General features: G+C 37.5%; 1 protein-coding gene across 1 annotated transcript in view; it reads left to right on the forward strand.

Annotated features, from left to right (window-relative positions):
* The window catches only part of LOC149820932 (uncharacterized), a 32,320-nt gene extending 17,080 nt beyond the window's left edge, over positions 1–15,240 (forward strand). Inside the window, exons 2-7 of the mRNA XM_089982601.1 lie at positions 1,344–1,652; positions 7,333–7,541; positions 7,624–7,672; positions 7,778–7,867; positions 8,014–8,076; positions 13,118–15,240. Of these exons, the coding sequence (XP_089838727.1) occupies positions 1,344–1,652; positions 7,333–7,541; positions 7,624–7,672; positions 7,778–7,867; positions 8,014–8,076; positions 13,118–14,821 (2,424 nt within the window). The 3' untranslated portion in view covers positions 14,822–15,240. The remainder of the gene's footprint in view (positions 1–1,343; positions 1,653–7,332; positions 7,542–7,623; positions 7,673–7,777; positions 7,868–8,013; positions 8,077–13,117) is intronic.
* Positions 15,241–22,319: the final 7,079 nt, after the last annotated feature.

Below are 22,319 nucleotides of genomic sequence, written 5' to 3' on the forward strand. Positions count from 1 at the left end.
TTCAAAATAAACTGAATATAATCTAAATATATATGCTATATCTAAAATATATGTTATATACTGAAAATATGAAGTTATAAACTGAAAATATAATTATAAATTATAAATTATAAATTGAATGCAAACTTGTATATATGGAGGGTAAAATGGCATGGCCGGTGTCGATGCTTGTATGGAGGGCAAAATGGAGTGTCCAGGTACCATAGCTGAAGAGGATGTCTATACCAGAGTTACCGGAAGCGCCTGGGTAAGTGGGGAAGCGCAAAACGTCGCGCTTCCGAAACGCGCGGGGAAACACCACTTTTAAATGGGAAGCGCACTTCCTTTAATGGGAAGCACACTTCCCTTTAATGGGAAGCGCGCTTCCCCCATTTTTTCAAATTTTTTGTATTTTTATTTTTTCGCTTCCCCCTCGCTTCCTAGGTCGCTTCCGGTTCGCTTCCTAGGTCGTTTCCGAGACGATTCCCGATTCGCTCCTAAGTGGTCCCACGCTTCCCGCTTCTTAAAAATTTGAAAGTACCTCGCTTCCCGCTCCCGCTTCCTCAACTGGCAACCACGGTCTATACCAATTCATGTCTGCAAATGATGGGGAATGAGCTTCAACTAGACAGAATCTGGAACATGATATCGATCAAATAAGGGGTCAGAGAATAATGATTTTCTGCTGCACCATACATATTATACGTTTAGTGCACATACATAGCCCTTACGCTGACATGAACTCACACATGCACACATAGAGTGGCTCTAGTGTTTTCTTAGATGTATGCATCATCTTAAATACATTTCATTTATGACACTATTAGATATGAGTTTGAATACATATGGTTGTGTATAATGCGTTTGGTTGTTCTTTTGTGGTCAGGAAAGATATTGGTATGATTTCTTGTTTGTTTGGACCGTTAAAAATGTGCATGGATCCACATACACCTATATACTGCTTGATTAGTTTATTAATATGGAAATTTTCTCAACTAAAATCTAAAGAAGAAAAGGGTAAGGTAGAAAGGCTTGTTTTCATCTGTAAATTTTCTATATATCCAGTACTTGGTCCATTTTTTCACTGATTAACGATGTCAGGTGTATCTGTTTACCACCGATTGTAGTATATCTTGTGATCCATTTCCTGAATGACTAATCTTATATGATTCAAAATTGTCATATTTTATCTGTTTGTATATCACACTATTTGCTTGATTGCTGGGTGACATTTTCTCACTTCTGTTTATGTGACCTTTCATTGACATATAATGGTAACAACAAATCTCTTAGGTATGGGCCTGGTTGGCTTCTTGTTGTTTTCACTAACTTTAGCATGCTCTTTTTTACTCTTTAAATGACAGGCATTAGGAGATTACACAAGGGTAATCAGTGACTTTGGCAGGTTTTCTGCTGGAAGTACTGAAGGTCAAGTCGGTTCATATTGGTACCATGAAGATACACAAGCATATTTTGATAATGTAGATCACTACAAGATGATCAAAGCTATGTGCAAACTCTCTTGTAGTATATGTGAAAAATCCACGTCAGAAGTGCAAGGAAATGAAGTCTTGAAAAGAAGGGATACATTTAAAAACATTGATCAGCTGAAGAGACATTTGTTTCATTGGCACAAAACTTTTATGTGTGGCCTATGTTTGGAAGGAAGGAAGGTGAGACTAATTTGACCATTTAATGTTGGTTCATCCTTTATGTCATAATGTTCTTGTCAATGTATATTTGTTTTTGTCATAGATATCTTGCAACTGTATTCTTGTATGATGATGATGGTTTATAGCTGTGCCTCTTCTTTGTTATTTATAATGCATTGCTAACTAATAATTTCTAATTTGCATTTTGCACATTAGAGCTTGAATATGCATGTTGTGCATGCTAAAAGATGTCATTTCATATGATGTATAACAGTTGCGTCATAGTCACTAATATTTGTCTCTGCTATTTTTGGGCCATGGTTTTTCTTGGGAGATTTTAGAAGTGGGGGTTTCTCAAGAAAATCTTGGGAAAATATTACCATTTTGAAAATAAAACTATAGAGAGTAAAGCAAAAGCTAAAAAATAATTGGTCTTGATAGTATTTTTCTTACAAAATATAAGGAAGCAGGTGGAAAAAATTTTAAAACATAAAAGAAATAAATAATAAAAAATTGTACTTACAATGTATAAAATACATTTTTGTTTCATATTTTTACCTGCTGTTTGGTCAGGTGGACATGCTGCAATATGGGGGAAAGGGGAAACATTGGCACGTGTCACAGGGCAGGGACACGGTAAGGAGGAATCCGACTGAGAGAGAGCAATGTCTCTCCTAGCTAACATGGGTTGCGTGGCAGGTGGTGAAGGTGGCGGCCGAAAGGGAGAAAATCGTTCTCGACAGGCCGGTGACGAACGAGGATGGGCCGGTGAGGGAGAAGAATCGTTCCCTCGAAAGGCAGACACTCACACAATTACAAATGAAGTATAGAGAAAAACCTCAATAAACTTCATTAAGAAATACGTAAACTAAGTACATCTACTTATAGACTTTAAAAAGGCCAAGACAGTAAAAATAAAAGCACAACTCACCCTAGATGGGATTCTAGGGCGGGGGCATCCTACTAGAGTCCCGGCCTGGATAGGATTCTAGGTTGGGCGGGTTTCCCTGGGATGGATCCTGGGGCTTGGCGTCTCCTTCGGATCAGATCTTGACGGGTGGATCCAGGGCTGGGACGGATCCTCTGGGTCAGACCTGGAGCAAGAAAGGGTTCGTAACAAATGCATATTTCTTAACACCCCCTCAAACTTACGATTGACAACAGAAAGTTTGCAAACAAAATGCAAGGGACAATAAGATCTTCAATGGCTTCAAACAATAATCTTTATGGTGAATCCTACGATAACAATAGATCTTCCAAAGGAAACTCCATGATCATTAGTATGATTCCAATCTTTCAAATCTCTAAGGAGCTTTATCCCAATCCATGACTTTGATTAGATCCTGCATTGATATAATGACACAAGACAGCAACTAAAACCAAAGGATTATAATACAAAATATAGTAAAAGAACACAAGAAATATGTATATATAATATTAGTTAAATATATATGGAGAGAGGATGGCCAAACACACCAAAAACATGAGAAAATACAATATAAATTACAAACATTTATACAATTAGGAGAAAATCTATTTAAAAAAAAATTCAAAAATAGTTACAAGAACCAACAACTAAATACATGTAAGAGATACAATAGACCTTTCAAACAATAGTTACTAAACATAATTTCATATCTTTAGTAATTCTAAATTATCCATAGTCACAAAAACAACACATTCCCAAAGATAGATACAAGATATTAAAACACTAGAGACAAAAAACAATCGCATATCAATATAGACTATTTAGAGACAAGCATGCTCAAACAATATTTAAATAGCTTAGATAGTCATTTCATACAAAAATTTAAATCATCAACAATTCTAAACAACTATATCAAATTGTCAATAAGAATCATGTAAGAGCAAGACTTAATGTCTCAAAGAAATGCAAAAGCTCAAAGGATCATAACAATACACGTTTCAATAACAATAACAATAATATCAATATGAAATAAATACAATTAATATATATCAATCTATGCAAACAAGGCATATTGTAATCTATGTAGTCAAAGGCGCCGACTAGGCACCTAGTTGGGCTAGTCGAAGGAAAAACTAGGAATCCGACCTAGGTGGGAAAATCGGTACCCTTTTTTATCTTATTTTATTTTTCAATTATCTTGGGGGGGGGGTTATAAACCTTCCTTGGGGCCGAGGGTTTATAAACCCTCCCTCCCTCTTTCTCTCTCTATGCCCTTGCCGACGATGAAGAAGAAGAACCCGGGACCCTAGGCCCCAGGTACATCCCTCTCTCTCTCTCTCTTCTTCTTCTTCTTCTCTTCCCGGGTAGAAGAAAAATAAGAAGAAGAAGAGGATAATAATAATAATAATAATAAGACAAAGTGGAAGAAGAAGAAGGAGAGGAAAGGAAGAAGAAAAGGGGAGACTTGAGGAAGAAGAAGAAGAAGACAAGTGAGGAAAAGAAGAAGGAGAAGAAGAAGAAGACAAGGGAGAAGAAGAAAAGGAAAAAAAGGAGAGGAAAGGAAGAAGAAAAGGGGAGATGTGAGGAAGAATAAAAAGAAGAGGTGAGACGGGAAGAAAAAAAAAAGAGATGGGAGAAAAAGGAGAAGAATATGGGTCTTCTTTTCCTCCCACCTCTCCTCTTCTCCTTTTTTTCCTCCCTTGTCTTCTTCTATTTTTTTTCGGCTGAATGAGAGTCTGTTTTTTTTTTTTCTGTATTTTTCTTCTGATTTTATGGCGTGTGATGATTTTTAATGAAGCATGATTTTTTTCTCCTGGCATATGATTTTTTTTTCTGATTTTATGAAGCATGATTTTTTTTTCTATTTTGATTCTTTGAGTAAAAGCTGTTAGCCTGTTACTAGTTTAGTTGGTTGTTAAATGTTAAATTAATTTATGTTGTTTCCTTTTTGGAATAATAGAATTTGATTCTTTGAATTTATTTTGTATTTATGTCATATATAACATTTTTTGGAATTGCTGTGTCATGCCCTCTGTACCTGCACCCGTACCCAGGTGACATAGCTGCCAAAGTGTTTGGTAGCAAAAAGAATGGGCGTTTCTTGTAGCTAGGGAAAGTTTGTTTGCTTTTTGATAGCAAAAAGAATAGGCATTTTTTTGTAGCTGGGGAAAGCTGTTTTGGTTGCTTTACATTCAAAACTTACCTGATCTTGCATATTCTCGTGTTGTTGAGGGTGTTCAGAGCACAGGAGCCTTCATGTTGTTTTTTGTGTGAAGTATTGTGATTTTCACTGCATAGTTTAGCTGCATTTCTGAGATTCCCTTTACTGGAAGGATATTGTTATCCTTTGGGGATTTTAGGACTGTCAACAGGTCAGGTTTGTATCAGGTACCCGACCTAATCCGAACCTGAATATCCAGGTATAGGCATATAAAATGCCAACCCTAATATTATTCAGGTCGACCCAAAACCCAACCCAACCCGAGTAATATGCGGGCTGGGTTTTGGTTATGATTTTATATGTACTTTAGTAAAAATAAGCTTCTGAAATTATACCCGGGTATCTTGTTCTTTCTTTTTTTAACCTGGACATCTTAGGAGTTAAGGCTAAACATATTGCTCTGACAGCTTGCATTACTGGGACCTGAAATGGCCTTATTGTGCAGCCATGCATAAGTAGCAACTATTTGAATAAGCTTATGCAATGTGTACTGTTAATCATAATATGTTTTTTGACTTCATATGTGGTGTGTCATAGTAGCCCTGTTTTTACCTTTTGGGCCCGTTTGTTTCATCCGGTAGGGAAGGGAAGTGCCTTCCATATGAATGACACACTCTTTAAAAATTAACCAGGGAGGGTGGGAAAATGTTTCCCCAAGGGGAGGAAATGAAGCTCTGTTTCTGTAGGAAATGTATTGATACTACTAAAATGGTGGGTCTCATCATATGACTTTGCTCAGGAATGTGAGAAAATGCCTGTTTTTGTATAAAAATGGGTCATTTCCCACATAAATGGGTTAACCACACGGACCCTTTGGCAGTTATCCCATGGTTCAGGAGTTGATCTTTTCAGGAGACAATCCCAATTATAGGGGTCTGACCATGTATGTTCTTTGGATATTTAACCCTTATCAGTTATAGGGCCTGATATCCTGATAAGCTCTTAGTACCTGTCATAAGATGGACCAAGATTTAGGCAAGTTTTGGATCCAATCCCATTAACTGTAGCCTAGGCCTAATTAAGATGGGATCTAATTTTGGGTGCCAAAAATTTTCAATGGATATGTGAATGCACATAGGGGCATACATGTGAGTGTGCACACCCAGGCATACACATGCACACCTATGTCACATGGGTGCGGGTGCGGGGATTCGGCACTTCCAAAAAACCTGGGTGCGGGGGTGCGGCAGGGGCAAAAATGTAATATATATATATATATATATATATATATATATATATATATATATATATATATATATATATATATATATATATATATATATATATAAAGGGGGGTCTGGGGGTTCCCCCCAGCGCGGGTCCCATGGGCAACAAAAGCACAAGCATTCCTTGAAGAATGACTGTTGACCGAGTCATCGATGAACCAAGTCCTTGGCATCGACGATTTAGCTAGACAGCGCACAATGGTTTGGTCATGGATCGACCAACTTGGGAATGTGCGTGTCACAAGTTCCTGCCCTTATGAGGATGGTGTTTGTGGGACTCGCATGGGGAGTTGAAGTGGCCAACTCTGGTGCTCAAAATCCAAGCCCTGTTAAAAAGGCAAATACCCACCCTGCGTAACCTTGGTGACTTCTGAGCGGGTCAACAGTCACCCCGCCTTGAATACGCACTATGTAGGTTCGACTAACGTGTTTCAAATGCTCGACTAACTTATTAAAAGCAAGTCAGACTCAAGAGCCGCCCAAAAGAACCAGTTATAGACTATAGTCGAGTCGAGTGTGTCTGCCAGGATAAAACAAAGAGCTATTTTGAGTGTGGTTGGAGACTGTTGAACTGAAATGAAAGGCTCGGAGCCTGTGACAGCCTGGCACTTTATGGCTTTTTCGTTTCAAAAAGCTGGAAGCGTCGTCCAAAAGCAAAAGCAAAAAAAAAAAAGGAGGGACTTCCCATACATACAACCAGTGACTAGTTTCCGCGTTACGCCTGTCAGTCTCCCAAGCGTCGAACAAAAAACGTTTCTTTGAAAATGAAAGGTCACATCGACCACGTCACGTAAGTCCAAAGACATATGAGGACGATGGAATGATCATTATTCTGGGCTTGGGCCTGGGCCTGGGCAATTTTTTTTTAAAATTCTGCAGCCCATTTCATAGGGCAAAATTAAAAAAAAAACCAAAAAAATGAACGTAAATGACCCTGGGTGCGGTCAACGCACCCAGAGTCGGGTTGACCGCACCCGGTGCCGCACCCGCACCCGCGTCGAGTCGCGTCAACACGGGTGCGGCACCCTGCTAGCCGAATCCCTGTGACATAGATGCACACACATACCTATATATATGCATACACACACAACTTATAATTGTTGTGGACAAACTATGCTGTTGTATTTTTGCCACAATGGGAAGAATATGATTCGATTGATAATTGACAAATCAGGAACTTAAAAGAACGAAAAGTGGTGAAGAATTATTGGTTTCATTATTTGATTGGTTTAAGTTTCTATTTGCTTAATCTTAATCCAATTTATAATAAGCGGTTGTGGTGCACACATTTTACTGTTGCTGATGCTATTTGGTATTTGAAAGCAGGTGTTTATGTGTGAGCAAAGACTCTATTCCATGAGCCAATTGAATCGGCATATGAGTACCGGCGATTCTGAGGTGGATGGCAGTGAAAGTGATAGGGGTGGCTTTTCAGGGCACCCAATATGTGATTTCTGTAGAAAGCGATTTTACGGGGATAACGAGCTTTACTTGCATATGTCTAGAGAACATTATACTTGCCATATATGTCAAAGGTATTTGTTCATACATTTTGAAGATATATGTGATTTTCACCATATTTCATTTTAACGTTTTTTATCTTTTCTGGAAATTTAGGATGCATCCAGGGCAGCATGATTACTATAAAAACTATGATGACTTGGAGGCAAGTGTCTTTTTAAGAACTCCAATTAGACATCTTTGGCTTTGTTAAATTGCTTAGTTTGAACTTCGTATGTAAATTTAGTGATTCGACATTATGTGCCTGCAGATACATTTTCGACAAGAACACTTCCTTTGTGAAGATGAAGCATGCCTTGCAAAGAAATTTGTTGTCTTCACATCTGAGTCTGAAATGAAGGTGTAGTTCTTATTTTTATTATCATGCATGATATCTATATAGTTATTACTGAAGATGCATTACTTTTATTGCATAATAGTGGAAACTTGTCTTGTGGATTTTTATATATACTAATTGTGTTCCTTGTATATATTTCTTTTTCCCAGAGGCATAATGCTATTGAACATGGTGGTCGTATGTCTCGTTCTAAGCGCAATGCAGCACTTCAGGTGAGCACATAAAATTGATTATTTTTGCATTCACAGCAATTGAGATCTGCTAGTTTTTGTCCTTCGTTATAATTCGGGACATCCTGAATGGTGATCAATGCTTAGTTGTAATTGGATTCCCTACAAGTGATGTGAAGATACACCTAAAAGGACATGTGGCACACCCTTTTTTATAGTTTCTCAGAAGGGAATATGAGTATCCCTGTGGCATAGCTTACAAGCTCTGGGATTTTTTGATGTTTGAATGAAGATGCTTATCTCTGAATTTGATCTGACTTTTGCAGATTTACTTCCCATTCCCTTGTTTCTCTTGAAGTGGAATGGTGTGAAAAAAATACTCAGATTTCAGATACATGTTAAAGAAATTTTTGTAAATAACTTTTATTTATATTTTGTTTATGCATCCTGAAACTAGATTCATGGACTTGAAGTACCACTGTTCTCTTTTAGATGGCTTCCATTTTGTTATCTGCATTTAGTTTTGAATTTTAGTAGCAAGATTGATAAAAATAAGGTTCCAATAACTAGCTTCTTAGCAGCAAGACATTATTCATTTCTTTCCATTGAAAAATTATACTAGTTGTGTATTGTTTCTATTTTTATTGAGTATTTTCTTCTCTGTCCATATGTTTATGCACATATTTAATTATTGTTTAGGAGAAATTGCAAATTAAATTTACAGAAAGTGCATGCTGATATGAAGAAATATGTACATGAGTATTTCTACGATCCAGCCAACACTGTCAACCCAAAATCTCGTACTTCTGTATTGTGTTGATTATCTGCTCCGTCTTTTATTTAAAGAGTTACCATTAGCTTAAAAGAAGTATCTAATTTGTATTCACTTGCCTTCCACTCTTCTTCCACCCAATCATGTTCCTTCTTAACCATGCAATCACTAGGATCTGCATCCTGCACCACTTCCAGTCCTCCCTTTCCCACCTCCATCTCCTTGTTTCAATTAGTAAGGGATGGTATGTGGATAGACTATCTTGCAAGTCCATATGTTGCAACAGGGCGTTTTATTTTGAAATGCTTTATCTACCAGATATGTATGTTTGTCTGCTCTGTCCTAGTGTGACCTTTTGCTGATTGATGCCTTCTTGTTGTAAGTGTTATGGTGAGTTAGTGAAACTTGTATTGGTACCCTGGCCATGGCAGAGGACCAAGAACACCAAGTTTCCGACACTTATAGTTGTTTCAATTTTGGCTCTCTGGTCAGTATTGATGAGTGGACTGTGATAATAGTCAAGTGTGTCTCGATTTAGGTTGCTGGGTTGCGTTTGGGTAAGTTTGGCCTTTCATAATACCTCTTTAAAAAGTAACGGAGGAATAATATAATATGATATTTATGTTGGATTTAAGGAAAGCTTGGTCTGAATAGGAGAGTATCACTTTACTAATCATTGCCTTGTGCTTCAGCCAAGTCAGACAGTAGCATAAATCCAGACATTGTAGCACTGCCGAGGCTGTTGCACCCCTTTTCAGATTTGTTTTTTCTGTTTTCTTCTTAGCGAGATTCTCTGAAAAATATTCTCTAAAGAACAAAATTTCTGTATGGTGTATCATGTAAGATGTGTTTGTGGATACCTCATCACATCATGTCTTTTTTTCTTGCATCTTGTCTTTTCTTTTTTTGGTTGTTTTTGGGCAAAGATGCATGTTGGATATTTTTCTGTGCTGTACTATTAATTTATTAGCATGATGTGTGATATTGGATGGTATATTCTGATTGACTTTGGAGGGAAATGGCATGTTGCATTGAATTGCTGAAGAGGTATCTAGTGAATCAAAATGCATGACTTGCATAGTAGAGTGAAAAAGTGTAAAGCCGATCACGTTAAAATGCTATATGTCAAAGAATTATGAAGAATAAAAAGTTTGATAAACAAATATAAGGTAGCCCAAAAAGGCAAGAAAAGTCGTAAGATAGAAATAAAAAAGCTGTAAAAGGAGTATATAAATTGGCCTATAATAGGGAGAGAAAAACTAGGGATTTGAACCAAGAGTGGTGCATGAAACATGAAGATGGAAAGGTTTTAAATAAAGGTGATTAACCTAAAGCTATGTCACATGGGTGCGGGTGCGGGGCTGCGGCACTTTCAAAAACCTTGGGTGCGGGGGTGCGGCAGGGGCAAAAATGTAATATATATATATATATATATATATATATATATATATATATATATAGAGAGAGAGAGAGAGAGAGAGAGAGAGAGAGAGAGAGGAGGGGGGGGGGGGTCTGGGGGTTCCCCCCGAAGCGGGTCCCGCATCCATGATTGCTCATTAGTGATCAGAAGGTTTGGATTAGTGATCAGAAGGTTACCAAACATATTTCTAAATGTTGGGATTTGACTACCTGTCATATGGGTGCCAATGAATTCAATGATTTCATAGACTTAGCAGGACTGATAGAGATTGATTATGGGTCTTCCTGTTTTACTTGGCATAACAAGCAAGTTGGTCCTAACTATCGTGCCAGTAGGATCGATCGTTGCTTCGTTAATGACCATTGGATGTTCAGATCATCCCAACTCTTCCACCTTATGACAAACCGCAATACGTAGCGTAAACAGCTGAACTGACTTCAGAGGGAAGATGAATCCTATGTGGTGGGAACAAAGTATTTTTTGAGAGGCCTCAAATTATTTCTTCAAGTTATTTGTCAGGGGCTACATCAATCGTAACCCTTTTAAAGGTTGTCCAGATCTGTGGGGTTGGAAGAGGAGGTGGTTAAAGTGGTCTTTATTCTTGATGGAGATAGCGTTCCAAGCTTAGATGGATACCCAGATAGCTTCTTTACTTCATTCCGGTCTATTGTATCTAAAGACATTTCTGAGGCGGTTAGAGATTTCTTTCTCAAATAGAAGATCATGTCCATGATGAGTTGTGGAGTCTGATTCATAGTTTTTGCCCTTGCAGGAAGGGAGGTCCGGGGGCTCCCCTCGGTGTGGGTCCCGCTGCGCGGTCAACGGACAGGGGTCTAGGGGGGCCGCCCCTGGCGGGGGGTTATAAGGGGGCAGCGCCCCCCCCCCCCCCCCCCAAAGATTTTTTTTTTTAAATTCCGCAGCCTATTTCATAGGGAAATTTTAAAAAAAAATCCAAAAAATGGACCGAAATGACCCTGAGTGCGGTCAACGCACCCAGGGTCGGGTTGACCGCACCCGGTGCCGCACCCGCGTCGAGTAGCGTCAACGCGGGTGCGGCACCCTACTAGCCGAATCCCTGTGACTTAGACCTAAAGATAGGTGGATAAAATATTTTTGTAACTTCATAAATGAAAAATGGAGAAAGAACGTAGAACAAGGAGAGGAACCTAATCAAAGATTGATTGTTGATATTAGTGAAGTAAAAAGTAAAAATAGTGATGAAGGTGATAAATAAGAGCAAAACATTAGGTTCAAATGGTATTTATATCAAATTTTAGATCTCAATTGATAAGATTGGAATAAAATTACTGTCAAAATTATTCAACTATATTTTGTCTACAAAAGGAATTGTGGATCTTAGTGGGTAACAGAAGGATCGAATAGTTGACAAAATTATTAACAATATTCTGTCTCAAAGAAAGATCCCCAATGTGTGGATAAGGGGCACATTGGATTCTATCTATCAGGGTAAGATTCATAATAATGGTAGCTATCAGGATGTTACTACTCATACTATAAGGCCTTTGGGAGAGAATAATGGAGCAATGTACTTTAACATTAGTAAAATATATCTGAAAATCAATTTGGTTGTATGCCAAGAAGATCGCCAGTAGAAGATGTCTTTTTCTGAGGCAACTCATGGAGCTGCAGTGACTATTAGGACTACATACAGAAAAGAGTGTATGTTTCCAATTAATGTCGGTCTTTACCGAGGGTCTACATTAAAGGCATAATTGTTTGCATTAGTCATATATGGAGTAACTTCTATTGAAGATGCGATCCCTTGATTGTGTTGCTTGTAGATGATATAGTACTGATTTGCCACGTTAAAGAAAATGTACAAATGATATTAGCACTTTGGAGGAATCTACTAGAGAAAATAGTTTTGCTAGAACAAAAACAAAAATATATGGAATACAAGTTTAATGAGAAAACAATCTGATGACTGAAATACTAAACCTTTCACTTTAACAATATTAAAGGTTTCAATACTGCATGTCTAAGGTGCAGCATAATGACAAATTGGATGAGAAGATATCATTAATAGGATTTGTTGTTGGATGGATGCAACAATGACAAGCTAGTAAAGTGTTGTGATCGAGGAGTGTCTTTATGATATATATATATATATTTGAGTGGAAATAGAAATGGGAGCGCCTTTATGATTAAAAGGTTGTTTCTAGTATAGCATTGTGAGAATGTTGGACTACTAAAAAGTGATGGGAGGGGAGAATACATGTGAAGATACATATATTAAGATGGACACAGACTAACAAAGAAGGAAGTAAGATCTAATACAACTTGTTTAAGAGTGCTATCTATAAAAGGAGAAAAAAATGATGCTACTTAATATGGTTTGGACATGTATATATGTATACCATGACAACAAAAGAGTCTACAAGATGTAAGGAAACATGTAATAGGAAGACCATTGAAACTTGGAAGGAGGCTGTAAGAGAAGATATGAAAGACAGTAGAATGAATTGACAGATGCTATATCTTTTGATAGAAAGGTGTGAAAAAAATGGGCTTGAAAAGTTGGACCCATTTTGTTGGGATATTGCTAGATGATGATGATGCTATTGTACCATTAGTCAATTGACATGATTGTTTTCAATGTAAGAATGCCGTAAAACCATTATCTAGATCCAATGAGCTGCAGAAGGAGAATAAAATGTCTGAAAATTCCATTTAGGATTGTGTTTGACTGTTTTGTTCTAGAGTAGAAGGAAGAAGCCTGGCTTTAGATATTCCCTGATACAATAAAGAACTGGTGACAGTGACTAACATTTAACCATACACTATCCTGTCCAAAGCTTTCTATTTTCAGTTTGCAAAACCCAATTTTCTGTTGCTGAGATTTAATGATCAATTTATTTTATTTCTTCCAGATACCAACTAGCTTCCATTATCGGCGAAGTAATGATCATGATTTTCAGCGACGAAGAGGGCAGGGATATAGTTCAGAGACTTCGGATCATCATCTCTCAATGGCTATTCAGGCGAGCATTGAAACAGCCAACATGGAAGAAACACTTCATGGTTCATCTAGTGCTCAAGCAGGCCCTAGTCATAGAGAAGGGGATGATGTTGGTTCAATTACAGGCCCTTTTGAAGCATTGACAGCCTCATCTGAACCAGAACCTGAAATTGGTTCTTCTAGGTATCTTGAGGCTCTTAGCCAACGATTGAGGAATGCTTCTCTTGAGGAGTCTTCCTTCCCTCCTCTAGTGCAAAGAAACAGTAAACAGAATATGCCGGACCAAAGAGTGCCTATTCAGGGCTCAATGGCTGCGCGACTTCGCTCACGTAACAAGGGATCTGTTAGAGTTCTCAACTCTGGTCAGTCAAGGCTGCCTGCAGTTTCACCATCTACTACTGTTCTCAAGTCTGCCCAGATGAGAAATTCCACGAATCATGGACCTGGATCATCAAGTACCTCAGGTTCCACACGGGAATCAAGAAGCAACAGTAAGAACAGCCATTCGGCACCGGCACCCTGGGAATCAAGAAGCAACAATAAGAGCAGGCATTTGGCTTCAGCACCCAATCTTGATGAAAGAAAATCTGCAAATCCTTCAGAAATTCAAGGTTCACTTCATGCTCCTGTTTCTGACCACTGCATGTTGACACAAAGCAGTGTCTCCTTGCCTGAGGTAGAGGATGTACAAGCTACCAACAGATCTTTGGTGGAGAAGATTCAAGCTGGATTGAATTTCAATGAGGAAATGTATGCTTCATTCAAGGAAAAATCTTCTCAATACCGGCAAGGTAAGATTGATACAAGGACCTACCTGATGCATGTCCAGCAGTTTGGTTTATCTCATCTTGTTCTTGAGCTTGCTCAGCTTTGTCCTGACCCACACAAGCAGAGGGAGCTTTTGGATGCCTATGATGCCAATCTTAATAACAATGGCATGTCCCCAGGAATTATTGAGGTAAGCAAGCCCTACTCAGGATGCAGGAATGGGTCTGTGAAAGCAAAAGTCGTAGGTGATTCTGGCATCATTTGTAGTTCTGGGGGTTCACTTGCAGATAGTGTTATAGAAAGAGTGAGGAAACTGCAGTCTGTGAATAAGCCATGGGAAGGTGAGGTTGAGGTACTTTCAAAAGATCGATACCGATCTTCAAAAGGAAAAGCAAAGGTTTTGCCTGTTGAAGATCGAACACAATCAAATATGATCAATAGGCAGTCCAATGGTTCAAGAAGACAAAGCGATTCTGTTCTAGCTGATCAGCCGCATGACTTAGACAATGGTGGCAGGTGGTCATGCAGTGCGTGTACGCTTTTAAATGAGAGTGAGAACACAGAATGTGCTGCATGTGGCATGGCATATGCTGTATCTGGCTCAAATGCTGGTGATACGGGAACGGGTAAGAGGAGACAGAAGACTTCGAAGTTTCATAGAGTTCGTCTTGGTGATGGTTCTGCAACAGCACTTCTTGACCTTCCACAGCCAGAAATTGTTCCTAGGCACCAGCCAGAGGTTGTATTAGACAAAGGTGGTGGCAAAAACCTGCCCGTTCGTGGAGTTTGGAGGAATGGTGGTGGGAAGAAGCTCATGGCAGTAGCTCTGAAACAGCCATCAAAGTGACGTGGGAAGGCCATCTTCTGGTATTTATTTTGTATATGCAAATGCATGGCTAAAAATCAACGTCCTTTCTTCTGTCTTTTTGCCTTCCACTTTGGCATAAATGTTTGCCTGGCTAAATATGTTCTCATCTGTGGGTGGAAAGCTGATGCGGATGCGACATAGCAAAATGGCTAAGTACATGCCGGAAAGGACTCGGTTCTGCGACCTGATCAACATGTTTGTCCCCTAGAGAGGTGTATTTTTCTCATTGTTGAGTGATTCATCCTTCCTCGTTTGATTACATAGGATGGGGAGCAGTCTCTTTTTGCTTAATCTTGTTGTCTCACTAGTACTTAATTTTGTGTTGGAACTGTTTTTGAAACGTGAATATTAAATTCAATGGGTTATTATTGCCCAAGAAGAGACGATTTCACAGATCTTACACAGGCTGTTTTAAAGCCAGTCAGAGTGATGAGAATTGTTTTGACCCTCTTAATAGATTATGTTTACCAAAATATCGTTAATGCCAGTGGCCTCCGAGGATTTAGCTATCACTGAGTTTTAATCAGGGTTATCGGAAACTCCACTTACATGGTAAACTGTTTTCAAAACTGGAAACCTTGCATTTCCGAAACTTGTAGGAAACTTCTCAAAATACCTGAAAAACCGGTTTCACATCACATGGGAAACCTACTTTTTCCTTTATTTAGAAAACATGTTTTTGCACATTTTTAGCGTGCTTCTCTTAAATAAGGAATTTCTCTTTCAATTAAGATTTGAGATATATGTGTTCAAAATTTTAATTACTTATTTTAGTTGTAATCAATGTAATAATATGTTATATAAAAAAATGATCAATTCTTACTATCTATCATAATATTAGTAAAAAATTCTATGTAAATTATAATATTGTTCATGCATTTTGTCTACATTTGCACTATTGCTTCACACACACACACACACAAATCACGTTTCTCATTTCATATGAACTTTAGAAAGTTTCGTTTTCTGTTTCTGTTTTACAACACGTTTCACCTTCAAAATTTTAACTTATTTTAGTTGTAACCAATGTAATAATATATTCCATAAAAAATTACCAATGCTTACTATTTATCATAATATTAGTAAAAATTAATGTTTATGTAAATTATAATATTCTTGATGCATTTTGTCGACATTTGCATAGGGATCTTTAAGCATTATTCAAGACAAAACAAGTTTTTGATCATGTGATTATGACACACGTTTTTTATGACCTTTAAAAATCAATGGCTCACAGTGTATCAAAATTTCATGACTTAAAAAATCTTATTTTTATTTCCAAAAAATATGATCCTACTCAAGATTCCTATCTAATGAACTATGTTGAGTACATCCATAAGGTATTACAACTATAATTTCTAGTATGCGGGAGTAGGTGCTCCCAGATCGCCGTACTAGTACTCTCTCTCTCTCTCTCTCTAAATGATGTGCTAAATGATACATGCTAAACGGGTTTTTCTTCTCTTTTGGTGTTTTTTTTTGGCAGTTTTGACCCTGTAAATGTGTTGAGAATGGTCTATTTACAAGAAATCCACACCTGGATCATGTGTTTTGGATGAAAAAATGACATTTGGAGCCTAAAAAATTTATAAAGATTTTGGACAGTTGATTTTTCAAACCTTATAAAAACTCACCCATGTGTCGGAATCGAACATTTCAAGAGCTGATCCCTATAAAATCAAGTACATAGATCATATCTCTACGGCCAGAATTTGAAAATAAAATGAAAAAACCCTGAAAAATTCATTTATCATGTATCATTTAGCACCTACCCATTACTCTCTCTCTCTCTCTCTATATATATACTGCGATCTTGGTTTTAATAAACAATGAGCCATGGAAAAATTAGAATTGAGCTTATGTGAAGTTTATCTGGATACGTTCCACCATGCTGCTTTTTCTTCTATATCATGAGTTCCTAGTGGGATGTGAAAGTTGTACTCTCTCTATTGATGATGGCATTTCTACTACATTGTACGGGCACCGAGCAGCATTGGTTGCACAGATTTCTTAAACAGCATGCCAGTCCGTCTCCATTGGTTTCTGGTTCCAGCAAGCAAGCATCAGAAAGTTCTGATGCTGGTCGGAAAAGGTGTGCATGCCAAGCACTGGGAAATCTTGGGGTATGTTTGAACCCAAATGAAAAAATTATCATTGGAAAACCATGGTGACATGGGTCTTGGTGATTGAGAGAGTCTGACTCCTCATCCATAAGGAAGGCCTTCTGAAGAATTGCTTAAGCCTTATTATCATCCCTGCAGCAGAAAACTTGAAACCAGAAAGAGGGATGATCATCTGCAAGTATCCTGAATTCACCTCTGTGAGCACGATCCGCTTGGGCCTGATCCAGCCTCTAAAGAGTTGACGCCAGGGTTACCGAATGCTGTAGGAGGATGGGAAACACGTTTCCTAAGAAACTGTTCCTGAAATAAAAAACCCTGTGTTTCCGAAACCTGTGGGAAATGCCAGAACAGTTATGGAAAAGGTGTTTCGTAATGCTTCATTTGTTTCATCCCCACCAATAAGAAAAGACCACCATGGGAAGGCCATCTCAAGTTTAGTAAGCTTAGAACCCAAGAAAAGCAAGAATTTAATGAAATTTTAACAAAATTAACAAGGGTTTTAGAATTCACCTCAGCCCCCCTTGCCGAATGCGAAGGATGTGTAGGTTGACTTGATTAACAAGGGTCTTGTAATATTGTGCTTTTTCACACTGCCATAAGTCTGAGAGAAAAATCGGTTGGACCTCATTATTTAGACCGATGTTTTTTAGTATGACCCTGGTTCAGGTCTCATTTACAAGGTCGAGATGAGCCAATCGAAGCGTAAGAAAGAGTTTTAAATTCAACTTTTAAATTCAAGCAAAATTCATGTTTTTTTGGGGGTAAAATTCAGAATTTGATATTAGTGTAACATGTCGTTGGATGCGTCTCAGAATTTTGAGTACAACAATATTTTATTTTCCTCGATTCGGGCTACGGGTGGTCTGAAAATTGTACAACAACAACAACAACAACAACAACAACAACAACAACAACTATGCCTTTATTCCAAAACAATTGAGGTCAGCGATATGAACCGAAAAAGAAAATCATTCTGGGTCTTCCACATGAATCCTTCTCCTCCAATCATTTCTATCCAATGCCATGTCCTCGGTGAGGTTCAAAGCATTCATATCCTTTCCTATCATCTCCATCCAAGTCTTCCTAGGCCTACCCCGACCTCTTTTAACTAATATATTTTCCCATTTCTCCATCCTTCTAACTGGAGCATCATTAGGCATTCGCTGAATATGTCCAAACCACCGTAAACGATTCTCTCTCATCTTATTTTCAATGGGTGCAACGCTTACCTTCTTACGTATCTCCTCGTTCCGAATCTTATCTTTTATTGTATTTCCACACATCCATCTAAGCATACACATCTCAGCTACACTCATTTTTTGAATATGATGTCTCTTGGCAGCCCAACATTCCGTACCATATAGTAAAGTGGGCCTAATAGTCGTCCTATAAAACTTTCCCTTCAATCGCAATGGCATTCTACGATCACACAACACTCCAGTTGCACTTTTCCATTTCATCCACCCAACCTTTATCCTATGATTTACATCTCCATCAATTTTTCCATACTTTTGAATGATAGATCGCAAATATTTGAAACAATCATCCACCGGTATTTCTTGCTCACCAAGCTTCACTACACTCTCATCACTAGTTCGTTGCTTACTAAACCGACATTCCATATATTCTGTCTTACTCTTACTCAACTTAAAACCTCTTGCTTCCAATGTCTGTCTCCATACTTCTAACTTAGCATTAACTCCAGCTCTAGACTCATCAATCAAAACAATATCATCAACAAACAACATACACCACGACACATTTTCTTGAATTGATCTCGTAAGCTCATCCATCACTATAGAAAATATGAAAGGGCTTAAAACAGATCCTTGATGTAACCCAACCGTTATAGGAAAATTGGTTGTCACCCCTCCATAAGTGCGGACATTGGTTACTACTCCTTCACACATATCTTTAATTATACTAATGTACTTGAGAGAAACACCTTTCTTCATCATTGTCCACCAGAGAACGTCCCTAGGTACTCTATCGTAAGCCTTCTCCAAATCAATAAAAACCATATGCAAATCTTTGTTCCTCTCTCTATTTCTCTCAATAAGTTGTCTAAGAAGATGTATAGCTTCCATAGTAGATCTTCCAGGCATAAAACCAAATTGATTCTCCGATATCATGACAACCTTCCTCAACCTAGACTTAATCACCCTCTCCCAAAGTTTCATAGTATGACTCATGAGTTTTATACCACAATAGTTTGTGTAATCTTGTATATCACCTTTATTTTTATATAGAGGCACCAAAGTACTCTTCCTCCACTCATTAGGCATCTTATTTGTCTGCCAAATCTTGTTAAAAAGATTTGTCAACCATTCTAAACATTTCTCTCCCAAACATTTTCAAGCCTCGATAGGTATATCATCTGAGTCAACTGCCCTTCTTGATTTCATTTTCTTCAAAGCCTCTGCAATTTCTTTCTTTTGAATCTTGCGCATGAAGTCACGACTTATGAAAAAGAATGGAGAAGTCTCCAAGATCCTGAGCATGACTTCCATTAAATAGCTTATCAAAATAATATTTTCATCTCTCCTTAATCTCCTCATCTTTGACTAAAACCCTTTGTGTTTGATCTTTGATACATCTAACCATACCCAGATCCCTCGATTTCCTATCTCTCATCTTTGCAAGCCTATAAATATCCTTCTCGCCCTCTTTGGTATCCAACTTGTCATAAACCTCCTTATATACCTTATCCCTCGCGTTTCGAACTACTTTTTTAGCTTCCTTCTTTGCTATCATATACTTCTCCAAATTCTCATTATCACGATTTTTACTTAGATTTCTATAACACTCTCTTTTAACCTTAATAGCTAATTTGACATCCTCGTTCCACCACGATGTATCCTTACCTAGCGGTGCACCGCCTTTAGACTCACCCAATACCTCCTTAGTCACCTTTCTCATGCCACTCACTATCTTATTTCACATTGATTCTGAATCCTCCTCGAGACACCAATCAACTTCCTTAACTACCTACTCTATTAACATTCCTTGTTTAGCTCCTTTCAGTGCCCACCACTTAATTCTAGGATCTATCATATGTCTATCCCTTTTGCGGCATTGTCTAATTCTAAGATCTAAAATTAAGACTCTATGTTGTGTAGCTACACTTTCTCCTGGTATAACCTTACAATCGATGCAACAAACCCTATCTCTCTTTCTAAGTAAGAAAAAATCTATCTGACTCGTATTAACCCCACTTTTAAATGTTACTAGGTGAGACTCCCTCTTCCTAAACCAAGTGTTTGCTAAGATCATATCATAGGACAAACCAAAATATAAAATCCTTTCTCCACTTTCGTTTCTTTCTCCTATACCATAGCCTCCATGGATACTCCCAAATCCATCCCTACTAATGCCTACATGTCCATTAAGGTCACCGCCGATGAAAAGCTTTTCTCCATAAGATATCCCTTGTACTACTCCATCTAAATCTTTCCAAAATTGTCGCTTAATGGAATCATCTAAACCTACTTGAGGTGCATAAACAGTAATAATATTAATAATATCTGTACCTAATACTAATTTAATAAGTAAAATTCTATCACCCTTCCTACGGACCTCAACTAAATTATCTATAAACTCACGACTCATAACAATCCCTACTCTATTCCTATTCTTATTTATTCTTGTATACCAAATCTTATATCCCCAAGGTTCTATCACTTTTGCTTTCTCACCTACCCATTTGGTCTCTTGTAGACATAAATTGGTCTGAAAATTGTATTTTTTAAAAAATTTAGCAGTTTGTCAAAACGGAACCGGAGTTGGATCGGGTTAGATCCAATGCATATGATCCAAATTATTATGAATTTGGATCATATTTAAGACTTACTTAAATCTGGATTTAGTATAGATCTTGATCTATTTTTGTTTTGGGTATGAGTTTAGATTTTTGGATCTGAATCTGGATCCAAATCCAAGCCCCATATTTTTCCAGCTTTAAATTCAATATAAAACATTAATTTTGAGTTTAATAAGGTTATGGAGCCTCATGAGTTAATTTGGTTATTCTTGGAAGTTTTTAGATAATTATAATTAATTAATATTAATAATTAATTAATTAAATTATATTAATTGCGAATTTTATTTTACGGTTGTTTAGGACTTCTTAAAAGAGTCCATATACAAGCCTTAAAAGGCTAAAGAAAGCTTTAGAAAGAGTTCTAAAAGACTTAGAAAGTTTTAGAAAAAAAGTCAACAAGGATTTTTTTTTAAAAAAAGTTAGGAAACTAGGAAGAGTTTTCCATATGGGAGTCACTCCCTCTCCCTCACTTTATATAATGAAAAAAAAGTGAGTGAAGGGAAAGAAAGAAAGACAAAGAGAGAGAAAAAAAAGAAGGGGAAAGAGAGGAAGAGAGAGAAAGAAGAAGAAAACCCTTCTTCTCCAGCCACCCAACTTGTATCCTCTTGTTCTCTTCCAATCATTACAAATGTATGGGTTCTCTTTTTGATCTCGAATGAGAAAAGGAGCACAAATTCGTTTCTCATGCAATAGTTTAGTGAATCCAAAGGGAAGAGGCTAAACTTTGAAAGTCACCCTAATGATCCATGGATGAAATCAATTTTTTTTTTTTATAAAATCGCATATGAGTGTATTTGCACCATTTCCCCCCATGTCCTGTAAAGATTTCAATGTTGTGATTGATGTGCCACATTGTCTTGAATCCAAATTATGTAAAAAGAAACTGATAAAGAAGCTTGGATATTCTCATGTGTTCCTGTGTCTCAAAACTTGAGTTGATATATCGAGTGTTAATCATCTGAACACATACATTCAAACTTATTAATCTTCTAGTTTCATGGAATAGAAGATGCAGGCTTCTTTAATCCATATATTTTTATTATGTTTTTCTTGTATGAACTTTATGTCATTTGCATCAAAACTATCATGCATGCAATCGATAGAATATATATTGCTAAGGTGCTGTTTTTGAATAACAGACAAGATAAGAAAAACATTCTGTTAATCTTATGATCAGGGGAAAAGTGTATGCAATACTCATTGGAACCATGTATTTACATAATATTTGTTCTGCATGCTACATATAGGTATATCATGTTTAATTATGTTTCAAAGATTTTTTTAACATACAATATATATATATATATATATATATATATATATATATATATATATATATATATATATATATATATATATATTATACAACTATGTAGGGTGCACTGGTGAGATGGCTATCAGGCCAGTCGAGTCTGGTCGGTCATGTCAGGCCCTGCTAGACATGGCTGGGGTCCAGTCAGGCCGGACAAGACCCAACCTAGTGCTGGCTAGGCACTTGGCAACCCAGCTAAGTAGTTCAACTGGGCATGCTGAG

Source organism: Nuphar pumila, chromosome 12, assembly GCF_984573655.1.
Source record: "Nuphar pumila chromosome 12, dmNupPumi1.hap1.1, whole genome shotgun sequence".
Lineage (NCBI taxonomy): Eukaryota > Viridiplantae > Streptophyta > Magnoliopsida > Nymphaeales > Nymphaeaceae > Nuphar > Nuphar pumila.